This window comes from Protomyctophum parallelum, assembly GCF_964188405.1.
Source record: "Protomyctophum parallelum genome assembly, chromosome: 22".
NCBI lineage: Eukaryota > Metazoa > Chordata > Actinopteri > Myctophiformes > Myctophidae > Protomyctophum > Protomyctophum parallelum.
The window spans coordinates 22235498-22257521 of NC_139714.1; the positions used below are offsets into that span (position 1 = coordinate 22235498).

General features: G+C 44.6%; 1 protein-coding gene across 1 annotated transcript; it reads right to left on the reverse strand.

Annotated features, from left to right (window-relative positions):
• Nucleotides 1-349: 349 nt before the first annotated feature.
• Nucleotides 350-14151, reverse strand: fbxo18 (F-box DNA helicase 1). The gene is made up of 22 exons (XM_083757670.1): nt 14104-14151; nt 13707-13785; nt 12281-12436; nt 11518-12005; nt 10566-10711; nt 9820-9949; nt 9459-9643; nt 8556-8630; nt 8127-8215; nt 7292-7460; nt 5726-5939; nt 5432-5519; nt 5241-5336; nt 4661-4797; nt 4476-4575; nt 4078-4232; nt 3832-3907; nt 3525-3719; nt 2921-3046; nt 2673-2779; nt 1254-1388; nt 350-595 (listed from the first exon to the last, which is right to left on the reverse strand). Exons 2-22 carry the CDS (start codon nt 13723-13725, stop codon nt 434-436), a joined length of 3048 nt encoding a protein of 1015 aa, XP_083613796.1. The 5' UTR covers nt 13726-13785; nt 14104-14151; the 3' UTR covers nt 350-433.
• Nucleotides 14152-22024: the final 7873 nt, after the last annotated feature.

Consider the following 22024-nt stretch of genomic DNA (forward strand, 5'->3'; position numbering starts at 1 on the left):
AAGTGCCTTGAGGGACCCTGGTCCACTAGGAATATAGGGTTTAAGTGGTTAGATGCACACGTGTCAGTGGATTAAAAATGTATGTTAAGATATTTCCCTGGATTGTTTCTTTTTTAACAGGAGGCAAAATGAAATAAAACAAAGTCTGCTTTCACTCAGATTTAGTTCAAATAAAAACAAATGACTGACATACTCCATTGGAGCAATTGTCAATGGTGTGAATAAAGGCACCATGAACACAGGTATAAATGTACAAATCGAGTGGATGAATGTCCACTTAGAAACAAGGACGTATTGCATCCAGCAACTGTTATTCAGACTTTAAAAGAAATTCCAAACATATTATTTACAGCACACCAACAATGGAATATATACAGGTAATGTTTAGGGCCAAACTGGGACTCATGCAGCATTAGTATGAGAGTGTGTGCATCTATAATATATTATAGATCCTTGCATAGCCGGGCGGCAGCGCTGGATTCTCGTCTGCCATGGGCTGTTCGAATATCCGCTCCGACTGCAGGAATGCCGTAGGGCCTATGCGTTGCCACACACACCTCTCACACAGTGGGCCCCCAGCTTCCACAATATCCGTCTGGAGGAAAAACAAGACTTTTAACATTGTTGTCTCGCATCTGTGTGACATTTAGTTTTTGACCTCTCAACCAGAAAAACATAATTCCAAAATGTGTCATGAAACCATCCACCAAGGCATCTAGTAGCAGAACTAGTAAAAACAGGTGTAGCCCCAATACAATGGTAGGGGAAACACTGCCCTACTACGCTCTTAATCCAGAGTACGTAATAGTGCTAATGACAAAGTGGGGAAATTCAATTCATAATTACATCAGATTTAGATTTACTTTCCTGCGCCCGACAGCCTTCGCTGCGTGTCACTCCCCGTCTTTCTTTACCCGTTTCTCTCAATCAATAAAGGCAGAAAGATATCTTTGCGTGTGTGCGGTTAGGGATAGGTTTATGCACGAGTCAGGTCGGACTAGTCACGGCACCATCATGCTTGCACATTGTCGTTAATTTGTTTGGCGCAGCTGTGTTGCTTACTAGTCCGCCATGTTTTTAATCAGCCGTGTTTTTTTAGTTTTTAACCTGAAATGGAAAACAAACTAACAAAATCACCCTGGGGGTTCATGCCCCTGCAAAATCAGATCAAAACAAACGATACCCAAACCTACATATAAGATACACGGAAGGCATGCGTCTGTGTGCAACTGTGCATGTGTCTGCGTGCTTACATATCTCATTGGCCGTTTGCACGTGGCAAAAGCTGAATCGGCCAGGATAGAGTTTCCACATAGTCGGACAGAGCAGGGTGGAGGCTGGCCCTCTTGCGCCACGGAGCTGATCATTTCTGACCTGAGGGAGTACTCCTGGAGAAAACAAGGTAGGCAAAGGCATGTCAGGTAGATGATGGGGCACAGTGGAGAGTGGAGACTGTAGAGTTGTAGGTGTAATTGGAATGGTTTATGTCACAATTTATCTTTGCCCAGCGCTATGGAGTTATGACACTCCCTTCTCATGTTGTTAATGAAGAATATACATACAAATACAAATACATAATCAATTGGGTTGCTTTACAGTTGATTTGGAATTTGTTTCGGTGTGCTTGAGATGAGATTCGGTGAGAGATTCAACAAGAACAAGAAGAATGGGGAAGTAACCATCAGGCGATCAACAGTTAAAAACACTGAATCCTCAGTGGGTGTTGATGAAGCACACACGTCACTATACAGTGTCACGGTGTCACTCACAACCTCCCTTTCAACTAGGGAAGGGGTTAACCGGTTAACCCCTTGCATCGCTAGATTCAGTCAGACGTTGAAGGTCACCGTCAGTCAAATAATAAATTACTAGTTAGTTGAACTCACAATGCAATACTTTGTTTTCAAGATTCTTGTGCACAAACGTCAGTAAATGGTAAATGGTGCATTTATATAGCGGCGCTTTACATAGATTGTGCATTACATTCAACCATTACATTCAACCATTCATAGACCGATGGCGGCGGAAACCATGCAAGGCACCAACCAATTAGGGGTTCAGAGTCTTGCTAAAGTTATTATACAAAGAAAAACTCTACCAATTCCATTTTCCCTCCATTTCCCATTCCAAGTGTACAAACACACTTGTTTTACTGTAACGCTAGTGTCGCTATTCCTCAGGTACATTCTTAACCAAATTTCAGCAATGGGCGATAATCTTTTTGATGGGTAGATCTTGTTGAGTCGGTCATTTTGAAAGTGGCTCTCACTTTTTTTTTTAAGATCTCAGATTAGACAATCTGAGATCTAAATTCAATGTAGGGCAAAAACAAATGTTATCTATAATATATCATTTTCTTTCTGCCTTTATACAGTATACACGCACACTGTATAAAGGCAGAAAGAAAATGAATTTTTTAGCCCTGATGGCGATAATGTGGTGGAATGAAACAGAAAACAAATGCAAGGGTCGAAGCCATGACAAACTAAAAACATGTGGGTGGGGGTCTGTGTTGGACGCCTGCCCACTGACCTTGCCTTGTATTTTGACTGTGCCTTGATTTTTACGTTGTCCGATATGCTTAGTTTTTTGTATTTTTTCCTGTAAAGCACTTTGTGCTGCACTCGTGTCATGAAAGGTGCTCTGTAAATATAGTATATTTTTATTATTACCCCAGCCTGAGTGAGGATATGGCCGACGCTATTGCTGACAATCAGGTTAGTCTTGGCACGGGTCACCGCCACATACAGTAGGTTCCACTCATCTACTGCAATCCTACCTATGGAGGAACAAACGGAACAAAAAGAGTAAAGATGATGGTGTTGGAAGGACTGGAAACCATCACCGTCAACTAAACTTACAAAAACACAGAGTCACAGACATACAGTACAGGACACACAAACATTGACGTAATACACACTCCATGAGATGCCGGCCCAGCGTCCAAGGTTGTGTCTCTCACAGGGAACCTTGGCGAAGTCATCAGTGATGATCACAGTATCAAACTCCAGACCTTTGGCCTTGTGGACCGTTCCCAAAATGAAGTCTACAACAAAATAAATGTGATGTGCCAGTGAGGGAGTGTTTAAGAGTGTGCTGTGTACACTGTACAGTCTAGTACGATTTTATTTCGTTTGTCAGTGAAAGAAAGTACTCTACAAACATTTTTCATCATAGTTTTAGTCGACACTGCCACAGTGTGACTAAAATATTATGGAGGGGCTCCCCAACAACAGAGGGAATCTACAAGCTCTCAACGTTATTGGCTTGTAGATTGGCTATTTCAATTTTCAAGTGTAAACTCTGCCATTGCGACACCAAAACACATTTTCGTAGACAAAATAAACTGTAGATTTAGTTGACTAAAATAAAAAATTAGACTGAAATTAAAACATTTCAGATGACTGAAATATGACTAAAGCTAAATTACATTTGATTCAAAATACAATGACTAAACGAAATCTAAATCTGCACTGTGGGAGTATGTGTATGCCATGCTTCCTCTGTGCACAACACATGCATACCTGCATAGCTCATTTGGCTCTCATAACAACTGTTGAGGCGCTCCACCAGTTCGGGGATGCGGACGGTGTACTTTTCCACCACGGCCACTTTGGCCGCTAACTCCAGGTCCTCCGTCTCGTCTGCGTATTTTTTCAGGCCGGCGAAACCCCCCAATTTTGAATTGTGGAAGATGCGGATGAAGGAGTCGCTAATGGCTTTAGAATGAGGGAAAGGAATAAAAAGGGGAATATTAATTCCACAAACCATTAATTTGATGCTAAAGAAGATGAAGCAAAGGGATAATGTGAGTGAGTGAGTGTGCCTCACATCCAGTGACGGTGCCGCGTGACTCCTTTAGTTTCCATATAGCCAGAATCTTTTTCAGGCTATCCGCCATGCTTCCCTGGGAGATAAGCAATGACAATTTAGCACATTACAATCAAGGCATTTGACTGACGCACTTATCCAGATCAACTTACAACTGCGAGATCAGAGTAAAACCTTTTAGTGTGTGTGTGTGTGTGTGTGTGTCAGTCTAGTTTTACATTTCACTCAAGTCTTATGGAGTCTTACTCCAACAAAGTGAATCCTGCAGCTGGGGTTGGCATCGGTGAGTTTCACAGCTTCACTGAACACGCAGGTGTTCGTACGGCACAAAATGGCAGTCTTCCCCTGCACAGACCCTGATCCATTCATCGCAGGGTATGTGCTCTCGTCACAAAACGTACCTGTGCGTGGACAGGTAACACACACACACACACACACACACACACACACACACACACACACACACACACACACACACACACACACACACACACACACACACACACACACACACACACACACACACACACACACACACACACACACACACACACACACACACACACACACAGAAAACAGTTACAATGCGTCGCTGTTTTCAACACTAAACTACGAACACAAAAATAAATGTCAACAAGTAGTACCCGGCTGGTTTCCTCCCACTAGAATCTTCTTCTTGATTCCCTTGCACACTCTGAGAATGGTAGCGGCAACGTAGGCGATTTCAGCACCAAACCTAAAACTCTGGAAAGAGGAATTAGCTAATTAGATTGATTACAGTACACAGTTTCACCGTCCTGTGTGTGTGAGAGAGAGAGAGAATGAGCACCTGTGTCAGGTAGTAGATGTGAGTGTGTTCCACCATGTGCAGTGCATTGACCGCCCCCCTGAATGTGTAGATCTGCTGGTGGGGGTCTCCGACCAGTATCTTCCCACAGGGCGGAGACAGCACGATGTCCAGGATGGCTGGGAAGGAAATGAACCCATTTAGACCCGAGGACGATTCTAAAAAATGTCTTCTAAATCCTCATGTTTCTGTATGTCAGTTGTTCTCAAACTACTCCAGGTCAAGGACCCCCAAGATTATTATGTAATTGGCCGCCGACCCCCCATCTGAAAATATGTTGTTCCAGGGACCCCCCCAGAAGCAAAGATATGAGTTAAAAACGTTCGCTCTGAAAGAATATATATTCAAAGATTTGCGCCACATTTTCACGATTTTTCAAAAATAGCAGACCTACAAGCTCGTAGCGCGGCACTCGGTGCCATGCTGAGCTTGTAGATCTGCTATTTTTCAATGGCTAAAGTATAAATAAGGATGAAAAAGGAGGGAGGTGTATGAAGGCAGCAATGTAATGTACCAAATATAGAGCCAGAGCGTTGTGTGTGCGTTGGTACAGCGATGATACCTGGAGTGCAGTCCTGCGCCTCGTCTATGAAGATGACATCGACGGACATGTACTGGGAGAGACATGGATTTTGCAGCTGCCACAGCTTCAGATAACCTGGTGAAAAGACAGTCCCGTTGAAACCGTCAAACGTTTCTTTCATCTTTATCCCGCTTAGCGATGAACAAAGCTTGTAATTGCTGCTGACTCACCGTCGTGAGTCATCCTGTAGCCCGCTAGACTCCGTTCATTAGGATTACTCATTTTGTCCCAGATTTTCTGCGCATCTTTCACAAAGCCCTGAAATTTCACAGGAATTCACAAGCATGACAACCAGTGTCATCTATTTACCACCACTGTCAGTATGTCAAAGGTTTGGCAATGTTCTATGTGGGGGGTGGGGTGTTGTGGAAGTAGTTTGGCAATGTGCTATGTGGGGGTGTGTTGTGGCCGGGAGTAATGTATACATTTGTGAATGTTCTTGCAATGTGCGTCTGTGTAAGCACCCTCAATTTCTCGTTGTCCAGTTCTACAAGGATGCCCTTGTTGTTTTTGCAGGTGGGAGGGACATGGCTGATGTTGATGAACCTGTCCGCTGAGGCCATGTAATTATTGAGAGTCTGCGTGACAGCCTTGCCATTGATGAATCCACTACGGCCTTTAGGCAGAACATTGCTTGTGTTCAACGCCTTCAGGTCAAAGCCCAGCTTCTTGTCGTATCTGGTGTAGGGAGGCAGAGACAACATGACTAGGGGCAGGAAGACAACTTTTCATTCAGTGGACTTAAGATGGTCAGAGGGGCAGAACATATTTTGTTCACTAGGAATCTAATGTGTTTTTTTTTATAGAAAATACCCTTGCATGTCTCATTTGTGTTTTGACTTTTTAGTACAAGTTTTAATTATTTTGACTCGAAGGGACGACAGCAACAGCTGTGTGGCTCAATATATCGATGGTGTAGTTATCATTTATGTCAGTCATGGTCTGTATCTTGTTAACAATGTGATCCAGCTCCATTACATTCATTTGCAACTAGCCTGGTACAGAAATGCGTTATGCATGTATTCTATGAATGTGTTATGAATTGGATATTATCATGCCTGTAGATGGAGCTGTGTGTGGCCCATGACTATCTATTCTCACAGGTTTGTGGGTTCAAAGGGTTTTCCTTAAAGCTCTGCCGGGAGATAGAAATGTAGCCATGTTTGTGTGAGTGTTCTGTATTATACTGCAAGACAAGTCTTGAGATATTGGGCTGTATTTTGCGTGTCTTAAGTACCAGGTCTTATTACTTAACTTAAGACCTGGAGGCGTAGTCAATGCTCTTTGGCCACTCAGAATAGCCAAATGGCATTGATCACACCTCCGTGTCTTAAGACAGCCCAATGAGTCAAAGACAAAGCGTGAGTGTGCTGCTTTCTTGGCGTGACGTTACCGCCACAGTATGCAATGGTTATCACAAATTCCACACTAACTGCATTGCCATAGGAGGCGTGTGAATATAACCTTTGACGAGGCAGGGGACTGCTTGGGGAGACATTTGCATTAAATTAGAAATGTGTTATTCAGCATCATTTGACCAATGTATTACCAATCTCGTACACATAAAAGCAAGATCCTTATAGTACTGAAAATGTCTGGGCCTGGGCCGTGGCTCAGCGGTCCAGGCGCCTTGGCTGGTAATGGAGTCTGGCAGTGTGCCACGGGTTCGAATCCCGATCCAGGCGGCCGTTACTGCATGTCACCCGCCCCCATCTCTCTCCCCTATTTCCTGTCAGCCTATTTTGGAAGGATTGGTTGATTGGTCTTTTTCGCCCCTGTGCATTGCCAAAGCATTAACTGTGAAGAGGCAGGACAGCAAACGATTAACTAAGAAACCTAAATATTATAGGCACTCAAATGTATTGTTCTACAAGTTCTACATGAATACAATCTGCAAGCAAACTCTGAGGATTAATAAATGCATGAACAAAAACACCAGCTTTTTTTAGTCACACAAGCGTGCATTGATATGAAGACTTTTATAGAGAACGATAGATGCAATAAGGAAAGGGATGGGACTGGGGACTTGCATGTTGCCCACGGCACGGTAGGCCATGGAGTGGATGGTCTTGCAGATCACGTTGCTGGGGAAACGACTTTGTGCCTGACTGGCCACAGACTTGTTGAAGGCCACGTAGAGGAATTTCAGGTGTGGTCTTTGTTCGGCATACCTCACCAGGGTGGTCGTCTTCCCAGTACCTAAAACACATGTCGTGACACTTTACCACTAAGTTCGTCATTCATGCATATCTCTTACTCGATTAAAAGCATTGATAGCACCAAAGCTTTGTTCATGAATGAAGTAGAACACATGGCATCACATAGACTGTGTGACTATGTGATGCCATGTGTTCTATGTCATAGAGCGCCGAAGTCCTGGCGTAACTCACTCATCCCTTCGATTCCCCTGGTTCGCGGAAGTAATTTCTCTATGGAGAATAACATGGGGTAATCTTAAAATCGTTTCATATAAGTGTTGTGGTCCAAAAATAAACAAGCTGTCTCTGCGTTATTGTCGGGGAGGTGTCTCTGTATCGTTTGCAACAGTCAGTCACTCATATACATGATGTATGATACAGTCTGCTTCTAGCGAAAATGTAACTAATTCAGTAGCAGTAACATTAGCGTTTTCTCTCAGTCAGTTGATTCTTAATATCCATATGAGTGAAGCGGCCCGGGTGACATGTTTATTTTTCAAACACAGTTCTTATATGAGGCGATCTAAAATCCCCCTATGGGGATTATAATGCAAATAAAAAGTACATGAACCTGTGGATTTGCGCCCTCTACCGATATTGACGTCAGACTTCGGTGCTCTATTAGGAGCCATATTAACGTGCTCCTACTGGTGAATGGTGCCGGTACCTGCAAAGGCCATGATCTTGACCACTTGGTCGTTCCTGATGTCATGGCTTAGGATCTGATGCTGCTCATGGGTCATGGGAACCTGGGGCCTTAATGGCAGGAAACAACATGGAACACAAGCAAAAAAATCTATTATACAAACACAGAATTATACAAAAGTGCAATATGTGAGCCTGAACATTAGGATTAATGCAAGATGAGGACCACATTTGTGAGATACACAGCAATCTCTCAACATCTACTGAAAAAACTAAACAATTAATGTGCACAGCCAGGATGAATCATTCTAGGCAATATGGCGTTCACTACTACCTTTCATTCAATTGTGTTATTAAATTTTTTTTTGCAAAGGTTGTTGGGCAATCCATAAACCTTTCAAATCCAAGGAATTAACAAAAGCCATGTATATCAATGTCTTTGCAACCTTACCCGCTGTGATTGATGTAGATTGGAGTGGGCGCATTCTCCATCAGGTGAAGTACATAATAAATATTGTAGTGCAACCTGGAGTAGACATGGGAGAGTGTAAGGGGGAGATATGAAAAAGTATTATTCTAAATCTGAATTCATTTATTTATCATTCATTAGGGAAGCTATTGCTATTGACCACGATTTAAAATCTCACAATTAATTAACCATAGAGGATCAGTATAACCGTGTAAAGAATTAAATAAAAGCAATTCTCTGCTTGGGTCCAAAAACTAAATTAAGAACTGAAAACGTACAGTATTATCCAAAGACATATTTTGTTTATTTTTTTTACTAATCATTGTTATTATTCATTCACACATACATGTGAGGAAAATATAATAAAACATCTAATTTACAAATGCAATTTTATATATCCATAACATTGTGGAATACACATTTACACATGATAATCGTGAAACTCCGACTCCGGGGACACCCAGGGGTCCTTGAGGGAGTTCCAGGGGACCCCCAGCTAAATGATAGTTTGGAACCAAATGGGCCATGTGGGTCTGTAACTCTGAGGGTGTACAAATGGAACCAAATGGACCCGTTAGGGTCCATTTGTACACCCTCAGAGTTAAATTAACATTGATTTACAAATACAAATTGGGGGCTCAGAGATAGAAATGCCATTAATGGTGGTCCTTCAAATTAAAATAGTTGAGAATCACTGCTAGAGCCGTAAAAAAAAAAAATCTTATGGGGACCCTGGCATATCATTTGAAATGGGGGTCCGCATGCAAATTAGTGTCAATTTGGGGGTCCTTGACGTGAAAAGGTTTGGGAACCACTGCCTTAAAAATAAGAATTGTACCATCGCTAAGATGTACAGTACACTGTATAGTATACCATGTCTCTCACCTGTTACTGATCCAGATATTGTTCCTATCCAGGGCCAGCAGGAATGTGGCTATCTCACTCAGGAACTCTGTTATGGCACTGTGAGTCATGGTGCCCTGGAGGTGAGACACCAGGGCCTGCACGTCCTTCACCGTTTCACTCAGCAACAAAATCAAAGCCATTGCTGCATAAGTCCTATTAGGGCCCTAAACATTGAAAAGAAACATTCAGTTTTTAGTGAAGTTAATGTATGTATACAGTAAAGTGAGGGAAAGGCGGAATTCAACATGTATACTTTGTTGCACTTCCTTGACCCATTTTGACTGAAAATACCTGAAACGGTTGTGCGATGACAAATTAGCTTCAACAATGCAATGCTCACATTTTGTGGGATTTCTGGAAATCTGGAGGTGATGCAGGCCTCAGCTTGGGGAAACAGACGATGTCTCTTAACACACTGCTGAACGTCTTCAGGCCTCACCCTCTCACCAGGCGTATGTTGAGCCATCAAGCTGATGAGTGCATAAAAAAAGACAAACATGAAAATGAATAACTTATTAAAAGGGGTTGGAATTGGAAATACTAAAAGAATATGTTTTTGAATTGTTAACCGATATCTAGGACGGTGTTTGAGATCTAGGCATTACCCCCACTATTGAACTGCCCATTTTATTTTTATACATTAAGAGAATACCAGACTTTTATACATGTCCAATACTGTTCACTCGGCTGTTTTCCTTTCACTGTATCAGTATGTGTCTGAGAGCAACGCACCAAGGCAATGGTGGCTGATGTCAGACTCTTCAAAGTTACAAGTTACTGTCGCGTGTTGCCATTCTCTTGTACTTGTATTATTTCCCACCACGGAGTACCCTTGCATCTCGGAGGACAGGCAAGACGGGCAGTGTCGGTAGGCCAATCAGAGGCAGGCGGGGCGTTACCATGTCTATGCTCGGACGTAGAAAGAAATCACGCGCTATATGGCTCTGGGGGGTGAAGCCAACATTTAGCCCCAAAGTTGGCTACATTTTAACACTCAAGAGTTAAATAACACAAGAATTTGCTGTGAACATTTGCATGAATTCTTGACTCCCAACTAGTGTGTCTTACAAGACAATAGAGAATTACCTGACCAGTTGACACACACTCTGAGTCTGTTGTCTCTCATTCAATTCAAGAAGTACGCCACTCTCTTCAAGGATTCTCCTGACGGTGGACATTGTATTTTTCTCCCCCATAAGGTACCGGTAGTACTGCTTCTTCAGGGGAGCAAACTGAACACGACAAGACAAAACATACGACAACACATTAAGGGTTTTCACATTTTTCTATGTAGGGCCATACATGGGCAACTGGCAGACCGGGGGCCACATGCATTCTCCACCTTCAGGGAATGTGTCCTGCAGGTTAATATCGGAATATATTATTGAATTCAGCCGTTACAATTCCAAATATGCAAATTTGGAAACATGATCCGCTTAAATTACTCCAGTCCAGGTTATAATATTCTAATGACAATTAAAAATGTATTTTCTTTTTTATGTTGTCCAATGTATTTGCATTTAAGAACTTCGTGAAGTTAACTACCTGGTAAAAGGTAAATGCAGGTGAAATTAAATAAAAAGCAGTGGCAGTGGCCTACTTGTATTGAAGCAAGTTGGAAATGCATGCCCCACCAATTTATGTCTGTGTCCCTTTTATGCCCATATATGGAGTTCTTTGTCAGGCATGCCTGGGGTATGAATATGTGGTGTTCCATTGTAACGCTTGAATGCTGGCTCCGAATTCGAATACTAAATTATAATACTTTGAAAGTCTGAATTGTGTCCGTCTCATTATGTTATTAAACTGCGTTACTTATAAGTGCTCTCCAACAGACTTCCATAACATAGTGGTGGTTCCACAAACAATACACAGACAATAAAGGGGCCAATTGTTTTTTGACGCATGCCGTTTGCAGATGACCAAAAAAATATAAAGAGTAATAAAAAGAAAAATTAAAAATAGAAATAAAAATCTGAAATGAAAAAAAAGGCCATGATGAAAAACATGAAAGTCAATCTAACTAGCATCTACTGACCTTGGGGTCCTGGATTATGTCGTTCCAGCGGTGGCAGACCAGAACGGCGTGGCGGTACAGGTCCTGGGCGGGGAGGCGGCTCAGAACCTGCCGCAGTACTTCCACTGGCAGGTCATCTGCGCAGCCCTGGGGCTCCGCCAGATGACTGCTGCTGCCCAGGAGCCCATAGCAGGGGCCAGGGAGTGCCTCCACGTCAATTTGTTCTAGATCTTCTCCTCCTCCTACCTGGCTGCCACTTTCTTGGGTCCAAATGATATCATCATCGTCAAATTGATCGTCAAATTGATCGTCGTCCCACATTTCTGCCGTTATCCCCTCCAAATAGTTTATTTTCTGCTCTTCCTGCACTAATGGCATGGCATTGGCCAAGAGACTGACGTCGTCGTCGTCGTCATCCTCCTCCTCCACTTTTGGCTGCTGTGGGCTGGAACGCATTACTTTCGTCACAGAAAAGAATTCCGTGATTCCTTTCTGTGGACTCTGACTCACTGACGGCACAAAAAGAGAAAAGCAGGAAGAAATCCTTTAACATGCTCAGTGCTAGATCCCAGGACGGGAGGAACCAAAACAAGCAAGACACTAGTGCGCCAGACCAATTAAATGGTGCTTGATGCGGTTTAATTAATCAGAGATGCGCCGTCTAGACGGCATGGGTTTGATGTGATCATAGTCTAAAATAGCTTATGCTAAATTGCTGAAGCTAGTCATGTCATAAAACATTCAGATTTAGCTTTCTGTGATGTGATCGATCCAAGTCAATTACCAAGTCTCAGCCTCTTTGTGGGCGTCCTGGGGTGGAGTCCTCTGTGAGGATTGTTTTGGGCGACATTATTGGGCCGGGTGAGGGCATTGGTGCCCTCTGCACTTCTCCCCAAACGGCCACAATCCTCGGCACTGAGGTGCCTTCTCTTGGCCTTTGCTGAAAAAACAGAGGATGTAGAAAAGCATATGCTGGATCACTCATAGTTATGATATTCTCATAGTTTGTTGATGAGCAGAATTTAGCTTTATAGCTTTCATTTATTAGTTATATAGCTCATAACGAGCTTATAGATTGCTAATTTTCGACAAAGACTTTTGGTGTGTACTGTAGAGTAGCAGCAAGCAATTGTCACTGACAAGCACATTCATGAAACAGAAAAGTCCTATCTGTATAAAACTGCTTTAAACACATGAATATTGCACCTCTATGGACAGCTTGGGTCATCCTCTTTGTTTCTGTCAAGACTTTAGAACGGTACCCGGCCGCCCCCCCGAACCTCAAACCTCAAGAGCATAGAATGTGTAGAGCACATATTGTATGCTCTACAGAGCCGAACCGACTTTTATAAATAGGAGTATGAATAGGGCCCTTAGACCTACCTAGGTTCCATCCTGGGGGTAAATCATTCCAATGATAAAATAGCCACCAATGTAATAAAAGAAAGTCAACCAAAGAACAAGATTCCTGTAGGATCTCCTCACTGGTCAACAAAAACACCTTGAAGACCCTAACAAGAGCCCTTGTACAAGGTTTCTTCGACTATGCATGCACCTCTTGGTACCACAGCACCTCAAAGGCCTTTAAAACAAGGCTCCAGACTTCCCAAAACAAAACTGGTCAGGCTACCACTTGGCCTCACACCCCGAACCCACCTCACCCCTGCCCACTTTGACAGGCTGGAATGGCTTAGGGTAGACGACAGAGTACAGCATCTTGCAAACAGGTCTGGTCCACAGGATTCGCTACACAACCAAGATACCCACCATGTAGGCCTACCTGTCTAAATACTTCCTTAATGTCAACGAAGTCCACACCCACAATACCAGAGGGAGTTCAAGAAACCATGTGCAACCCAGATTCGGCTCAAGGGACTAAATTCCTTTTGCTCCTATGCCACCAAAATGTAGAACACCCTACCAACAGCCATTAAGACATGTGAATCCCTTGTCTCCTTCAAAACTGCTCTCAAAGGGCACCTACGGACCGCTGCAATTTGAAACTGGCCCCCTTTGAAACCCCCCCCCCCTCTCACTGTAGGCTATATGTTTTTTCCCCTTTTTACCTCCTCATGATGATTTCCTGTTTTTGGCTATAGAAGTGTCTGTACGTCTCTAAAGTAAATGTTATGATGAATTGAACATGGTGGACCCTATTGTAAACAAGTGTAATGCTTTATGGTGTCGTCCACAGTTAACAGTCAGCTTACCTTTAACAGCGAGTTCCATCCTTGCATCTCTGTCTATATTAAACAAAACCTCTAAGTGTGCTGGCTTTGTTGAGCTCTACTGTATGAGAGGGAGATAGAGATAGATAGAGACAGACAGAGAGAGAGGGGTTGGGAAAAAACGTTTAAATGCATGAAAACAAGCACCAACCAAGTTAGCCCCATGTGCCCTCAGTATGAGCGTACAGAATGAGCACATAATGGTGCTACAACCAAGTATGCAGAGTAACTTTACCACGCTGCAAGTATGACTCGAGTCAGTGCTTAGTTCAGTGAACTGCCAACACTGCGATGCCGTTAGCCAAAACGTTAATGATAACCTCACGAAGTCAGTTACGTTTCTTTTTCATAGAACAGTATTTTAAAAACATTTACTAACCTAATTGTTTGCATCGAAGAATGTGTTTACTTTCTATTTCGAATGCCATTGCTATCATGTGCCTTCCGGATTCTTGGCAGCGTCTAGTGAGCTAATCTAGTGAGCTAATTTAAGACTTCCGGTGGACGATCTCTTCAAAATAAGAGTACCCTCTAGAGTATTGAAAAAAAGTTTAATTTGCACATTAAAACTACAAATTAAGCATTTAAATGATGCTATATGATGCTATAAGACACACATTATGTTTCTGTGTAAGAATAAGTAATTAAATCCTTATAATAATAATAATAAAGTTATCTAAATGGATAAATGCTATTCACTGGAGTGCATGGACTTTATAAAGTGGACACTGGACAAAAGACGGCTCCGCGAGGCAACTATCTGGACATACCCACGCGTTCGGGGAGATGTCCTGTACCACACCCCACTCTCCGCTAAGCGGGAGAGGTGTAAAATTCACAGCAGCAGACCTTCTACTGGGGTCAATGCTGACAAAAAGTACCGTTTCTGGACCCAGAATGGACACTGGACAAAGAGGCCTCCGCGAGGCAACTATCTGGACATACCCACACGTTCGGGGAGATGTCCTCTACCACACCACACTCTCCGCTAAGCGGGAGAGGTGTAAAATTCACAGCAGCAGACCTTCTACTGGGGTCAAGGCTGACAAAAAGTACCGTTTCCGGACCCAGAATGGACACTGGACAAAAGACGGCTCCGCGAGGCAACTATCTGGACATACCCACGCGTTCGGGGAGATGTCCTGTACCACACCCCACTCTCCGCTAAGCGGGAGAGGTGTAAAATTCACAGCAGCAGACCTTCTACTGTGGTCAACGCTGAAAAAAGTACCGTTTCCGGACCCAGAATGGACACTGGACAAAGAGGCCTCCGCGAAGCAACTATCTGGACATACCCACACGTTCGGGGAGATGTCCTCTACCACACCACACTCTCCGCTAAGCGGGAGAGGTGTAAAATTCACAGCAGCAGACCTTCTACTGGGGTCAATGCTGACAAAAAGTACCGTTTCCGGACCCAGAATGGACACTGGACAAAGAGGCCTCCGCGAGGCAACTATCTGGACATACCCACACGTTCGGGGAGATGTCCTCTACCACACCACACTCTCCGCTAAGCGGGAGAGGTGTAAAATTCACAGCAGCAGACCTTCTACTGGGGTCAAGGCTGACAAAAAGTACCGTTTCCGGACCCAGAATGGACACTGGACAAAAGACGGCTCCGCGAGGCAACTATCTGGACATACCCACGCGTTCGGGGAGATGTCCTGTACCACACCCCACTCTCCGCTAAGCGGGAGAGGTGTAAAATTCACAGCAGCAGACCTTCTACTGTGGTCAACGCTGAAAAAAGTACCGTTTCCGGACCCAGAATGGACACTGGACAAAGAGGCCTCCGCGAGGCAACTATCTGGACATACCCACGCGTTCGGGGAGATGTCCTCTACCACACCACACTCTCCGCTAAGCGGGAGAGGTGTAAAATTCACAGCAGCAGACCTTCTACTGGGGTCAATGCTGACAAAAAGTACCGTTTCCGGACCCAGAATGGACACTGGACAAAGAGGCCTCCGCGAGGCAACTATCTGGACATACCCACGTGTTCGGGGAGATGTCCTCTACCACACCCCACTCTCCGCTAAGCGAGAGAGGTGTAAAATTCACAGCAGCAGACCTTCTACTGGGGTCAACGCTCAAAAAAGTGCTGTGCCTTGGGGCATTGACATGAAATCACTTTCTCTACGCAAGCTAAGTCAGGTCAAGGAGTTACCTCTAGCTTTGGAATGGGTGTCACTTGTGTGCGTTGATTGCATCTGTCTGTGCATTTATGCATTTGTTTGTCCTGACGAAACTTGATTATTTCTCGACTGTTTCTCGTATGACACGACATAGAAACTACTTGTGACTACTGTCTTTGTGTGCTGTCGAGCGGATGTTCTTTGCATCAGCTCAAAGGTATAGCCTGCTGTGTCATTCGATTCATTTGTCCAGATATGCCATTTATGATCTTTAAGGATGTACAATGACGCATATGGTGGCCTGTCGAAAAATACACACATACTGGTCAAAGCATACTCATTTTGGTGGTACAGACAGGATAAATTGAACGTTTTTGGAATTTTTGTGCCAGCTCTTAACAGGAGAAGTAAGGTCTGTGGGCTGTTAATTACTTCATATGTTGATAAGCTCTTTTCCTGCTGACATGTTTCACATTGTTCAGATTGAGCAGGTAATATTTGTGCAATAGTGTCTAAGATGCCTTTTTGTGACACGTCAAGTGGCTGCACTATGAATTGTGACATGTTCTTTGTAGATGGTAAGGCCTTGTCACCACATTGAGTACAACTATACAGACTAAGACTTTTCAGGCAAAGCAGGTCATCTCCAAGGAAAGGAGACCGAAGTGTGTATTCTACAAAGCTGTTTAATATGGTGCATACTTCTGTCCTAGAACATTTCTGAGACACTAATGACACTGATGTGTTGGCTAGATTGAATTTCTCAAGTTTCCGTCTAAATGTTGAGTCCTGCGCTGCTGCTTCTTCAAGCCGTGTGTGACATTTTTTGATAGCAGATGTCTGTTGTAGAAATGTTAGAATTGGTAATGGTATAGCTTCACACATATTGTCATTTAGACTTTCATTGCATAAAACCACATCATCATCATCTTCTTCCAAATTGTCCTCCGTTATTGTTCTGTTAATTGCTTTCAACTGTCCAGGCACAGAATGTACAGATGTCTGTATGTTTTGCTTGAACAACTGTGTGGACACCACACATACTCAACCAAACTACTAGTTTGTGTATAAAATCTAATGGGTCATTGTGCATTCCTAAGGCCAAGTAAGATGCTATTCACTAGTTGTTGAGTGACACCACAGATTGTTTTGCAATCAAATGTGTGACCTGGATTTTGAAAAAAACGCTTGAATGAGAGCTGCTAAATTCCCCGGCATAGATGACAACTGAACCATCGAAGTAGGTGTCAATGGTTTCAATTTATCTTGTACTACTTGTAGATGCAGTATACCCACGCGTTCGGGGAGATGTCCTGTACCACACCCCACTCTCCGCTAAGTGGGAGAGGTGTAAAATTCACGGCAGCAGACCTTCTACTGAGGTCAACGCTCAAAAAAGTGCTGTGCCTTGGGGCATTGACAATTATTTAATTAACGAATTAAATAACCTTATTTTATTCTGAAGGCAACCGGATGTCTTAAATTAGCTAGCTCTCAGACAGGAAGTTCTAAATTAGCTCATTAGACGGAGACAAATATCTGTCTGAGAGTGGAGCCTGCCTGGCAAATGACATGGGGGGTCCTTTTTGTGGGCTTGGCCGAAAGTGGGCGTTACCAAAAGGTGGGCGTGGCCATGGCCGCCAGAAGTCTGTCAGATTTTGACAGCTTCAAATTAGTGTTAAACATAATATAACCCAATTGACTCCAGTCCTCTCTGTTTAATATATCTATAATGAAACTATATAAACTATGCATATACCATGAAGTGCTATGACTACTAGCTCTGGTCCATAGCTCTAATGCGTTTCATTTAGAGCTATGTTACTCTAAACTTCCCCGCTCGCATGAATGCAGACCAGCCTCTACTCTTTGGCGTAAATAAAAAGAACGTTTTTGCTACACATAAAAACAAAGGCGAGTTGTGTCATTAGAAAGCCTACTTTGGTAATTGGTTCTAGTTCTAGTGAACAGAAATAATAAATAAATAGACTTGGTAACCTAACTGTAGGGAGTGCAAACACATTAAAGAACCTGGGGGTTATCATCTATGAAAAGGCAACACAATGAGCAGAAAATAAAAATGAACCATGTAAATACAACAAATTGAGCAGAGCACTGCAGGGAGTTGAACCCCATTCCGGTAAACCAGAAGTACCACAACCAGTGCCTTGGTTTTTGTTTTGTTTTACGAGGTCCATTCGTTGAAATGTAAATTTTGCATTGCAACGGTAAAGTAATTTCACAATTGACATTGTAGGCAATAATTAATAACGGTATGGCACCAGGCCAAAGCCATGGGGATTAAGTATGTTTTGCACTCTGAGTGAGTGTGTGTGTGTGTGTGTGTGTCCGTCAGTTTGTTAACAGCTAATCTCCAGCACCATTAACCCGGTCGATGCCAAATTTTGCACACACACTCCCTGGATGCCAACGATGAACCTCTGTCCCAAATTTTCCAGAACGGCCTGTATAGCACCACACATTTTTGTATGCCCTCCGAGACTATGGACTATAGCCTTTCGCTTTTCCGCGATTTAACCTTTTTTCAAATCGTGAACAATGATGAAGAATCGCGCACTATAGCATGCCACTTAATGACCTTGGGGTCATCAAGGTCATTGATATTGATCAATAACCTTGAGCAGTATAAATGACCTTCAATAAGACTAGTAAATGACCTTGACCAGTATAAATGACCTTGACAAGTACAAATGACCTTGACCAGTATAAATGACCGTGACCAGTATATGACTGACCAGTATAAATTACCTTCATGAGACTAGTAAATGACCTTGACCAGTATAAATGACCTTTAGAAGACTAGTAAATGATCTTCACCAGTATAAATGACCTTTAGAAGACTAGTAAATCATCTTCACCAGTATAAATGACCTTGACCAGTATGCGGTCCGTGACCATGGACTATAGCCTTTTGCTTTTCCTTGATTTTCACCTTTAAAAAATCCTCAACAATGATGAAGAATCGCACACTATAGCGCGCCGCTCAATGACCTGATACCATGGACCAATGAATGAAATACAACACATTGAGCAGGGCACTGCAGGGAGTTGAACCCCGTTCCGGTAAACCAGAAGTCCGACACCAGTGCCTTAGTTTTTGTGTTGTTGTTCATTTAAAGGTCCAGGTGTGCATACGCATGTGCCCCTGTGTGTGTAGGTGCATGTGTGCATGTGTGTGCACGCTTCAATGACCACTGTTGGACCCAATGGCGATCAAGGACCTCAGGGAGCCACCCATAATTCACAACGGTCACAGCGAACTCTGTTGCATCACAACTGGTGGCCAACAGTCGTAACCAACCCACAGGAGAATACCATCGCACAGTGGTATCAGACCAACCACAATCAGCCAGCCCTCAAACCAAACCCTTCGACCTAGAAGAACTCAAAACTGCAATGGGAAAGTTGAAACCCGGAAAAGCAGCAGGGATTGATGACATACTGGCAGAAATTATACAGCACCTGGAACCTAACGCAAAGACCTGGCTCGTGGGGATGCTGAACACATGCATGGCACAGAAAACCATCCCTTCTGTCTGGAGAAAAGCCAAAGTGGTTGCAATCCCCAAACCTGGCAAAGACCCATCATCCTCAAAGAGCTACCGACCCATTTCCCTCCTCTGCATCACCTACAAGAGAGGCTGCTACTCCAACGCCTCATACCACTCATAGACACCAAGCTGACTAAAGACCAAGCTGGTTTCCGTCCTGTCCTGTGCTGGACAGAGCTCAACCTCACCCAACACATTGAGGATGGGTTTGAGGGAAAACAAATAACTGGAGCAGCAACTGGAGGGCGAAGCAAGCACGCAGGCAGCTTGTGCCTGCCTGCGTGCCTGCCTGCCTTCCTCATGTGGAAGCTGCGTAGTTGAGTTTGTGTGTGTGTTTCTTTTTCTGTCTTTCTTTCTTAGGACGAAGATCAAGGTAGACGCCGTTGGAAGGCTCAACACAAGCCGATGCCCCTAGAGATCCATCCCAAAGCTTCCCTCAGGGAGTCCAGCAAGCCAGCTAGCCAGCAAGCCCGCCCAGTCAGCCAACGCAGCCAGCCAGCTCCGCCAGTCAGCCAGTGTAGAAAGTCAGGCTGCCAAGCCAGCGCACATCAGCCCTTGCAGTCAACCATTGTAGCCATACCAGCCTTGCTCAGTCAGCTCAGCCAGGCCTCTCTCGAGGCCTGGCTCTCTGTCTGCCTGGCCCGGTCTGCCCCGCCCTGCCTTGCAGCAACAGAACCAGCCTTGCTGGCAAGCCAGCCAGCTCAGAATACGAGCTCAGCAAGCCAGCGCAGCTGGCAAGCACGCAGTTAGTCTAAACCAGTTTCAGACTGGCAGGCCAAGGCAGACAGACAGGAAGACCGAGGCGCCTAGGCAGGCAGACAGGCCAGGAAGGCAACAAAGTGCAGGCAGGGGGACTGTCCGGCCTAAGGCTGCGCTGCAAGGGTTGGAGCCTGGCCAGCTCCTGCTGGTCTAGACTGAGTGGCTGTGGCTGCACAGTAAGGCTGCGGTAACCTAGTCTGGGCTTGCTGCTGCACTGGCTTGCTCAGCTCGCATTCTGAGCTGGCTGGCTTTCCAGAAAGGCTGGTTCTGTTGCTGCAAGGCAGGGCAGGGCAGACCGGGCCAGGCAGACAGAGAGCCAGGCCTCAAGAGAGGCCTGGCTGAGCTGACTGAGCAAGGCTGGTATGGCTGCAATGGCTGACTGCAAGGGCTGATATGCTCTGGCTTGGCAGCCTGACTTTCTACACTGGCTGACTGGCGGAGCTGACTGGCTGCGTTGGCTGACTGGGCAGGCTTGCTGGCTAGCTGGCTTGCTGTGCTCCCTGAGGGAAGCTTTGGGATGGATCTCTAGGGGCATCGGCTAGTGTTGAGCCTTCCTATGGCGTCTACCTTGATCTCCGTCCTAAGAAAGAAAGACAGAAAAAGAAAGACACACAAACCCAACTATGCAGCTTCCACCTGAGGAACCGAGACGCGAGAAAAGAACTGAGCGTCACTTGGGATGGTCACAAACTCTCCAACCATACCCACCCCATGTATCTTGGAGTTACACTGGACAGGACACTCTTCTTCAAAAAAACACCTGGAGAACACAAAAGCCACGGTCAACACCCACAATAACATCCTGTGAAAACTAGTGAACTCCCAAGTGGGGCGCAGACCCACAAACAATCCGTGCAACTGCCATGGCCCTGTCTTTCTCTACAGCAGAGTATTCCTGCTCAAGCTGGAGCCGATCACGTCACACCAAATTGGTCGACACAGCCCTAAATGACACCTGTCGCATCATCACGGGATGGGTCAAGAAAACACCTGTCCCGTCCGTGCCTTTATGCGCTAGCCGGCACCTCCCCCCGCACATCAGACGACTGTGTAACGCTCAAGATGAATGGAAAACACAGGAGATAGACAGTGAAGTCTGGAATGAAATGATAGAGAACACCTCACACACACAGTTTCCTTTCGTGGCTGTTTACATTCGAGGGTCGCCGGTCCTCTCAAACGGAACAGTTTAACGTCATGCCCAGGACGAAAAGATATAGAGAACACCATAATGACAAATGACAAATAACAGCAGGAAGGCATGGGCCACAATCCACCGTCTTGGCAAAGACCACACCACCCATAATTCACAACGGTCACAGCAAATTCTGTTGCATCACAACTAGTGTAGGTATTGGATGGAGCCCGCAAACCACAGGTATAAGAAAGACGTGATGCAGAGGAGGGAAATGGGTCGGTAGCTCTTCGGGGATAATGGGTCTTTGCCAGGTTTAGGGATTGCAACCACTTTGGCCTTTTTCCAGACAGAAGGGGTGGTTTTCTGTGCTGTGCATGTGTTCAGCATCCCCACAAGCCAGGGCCTTGAGTTAGGTCCCAGGTGCTGTATCATTTCTGCCAGTAGGTCATCAATCCCTGCTGCTTTTCCGGGTTTCAACTTTCCCATTGCAGTTTCAAGTTCTTCTAGGTCGAAGGGTTTGGTTTGAGTGATGGCTGATTATGGTTGGTCTGATACCACTGTGCGATGGTATTCTATGTGGGTCGGTGGCGGTGTTGGTTACAACTGTTGGCCACCAGTTGTGACCAAGACCGCCACCAACCCACAGGAGAATACCATCGCACAGTGGTATCAGACCAACCACAATCAGCCAGC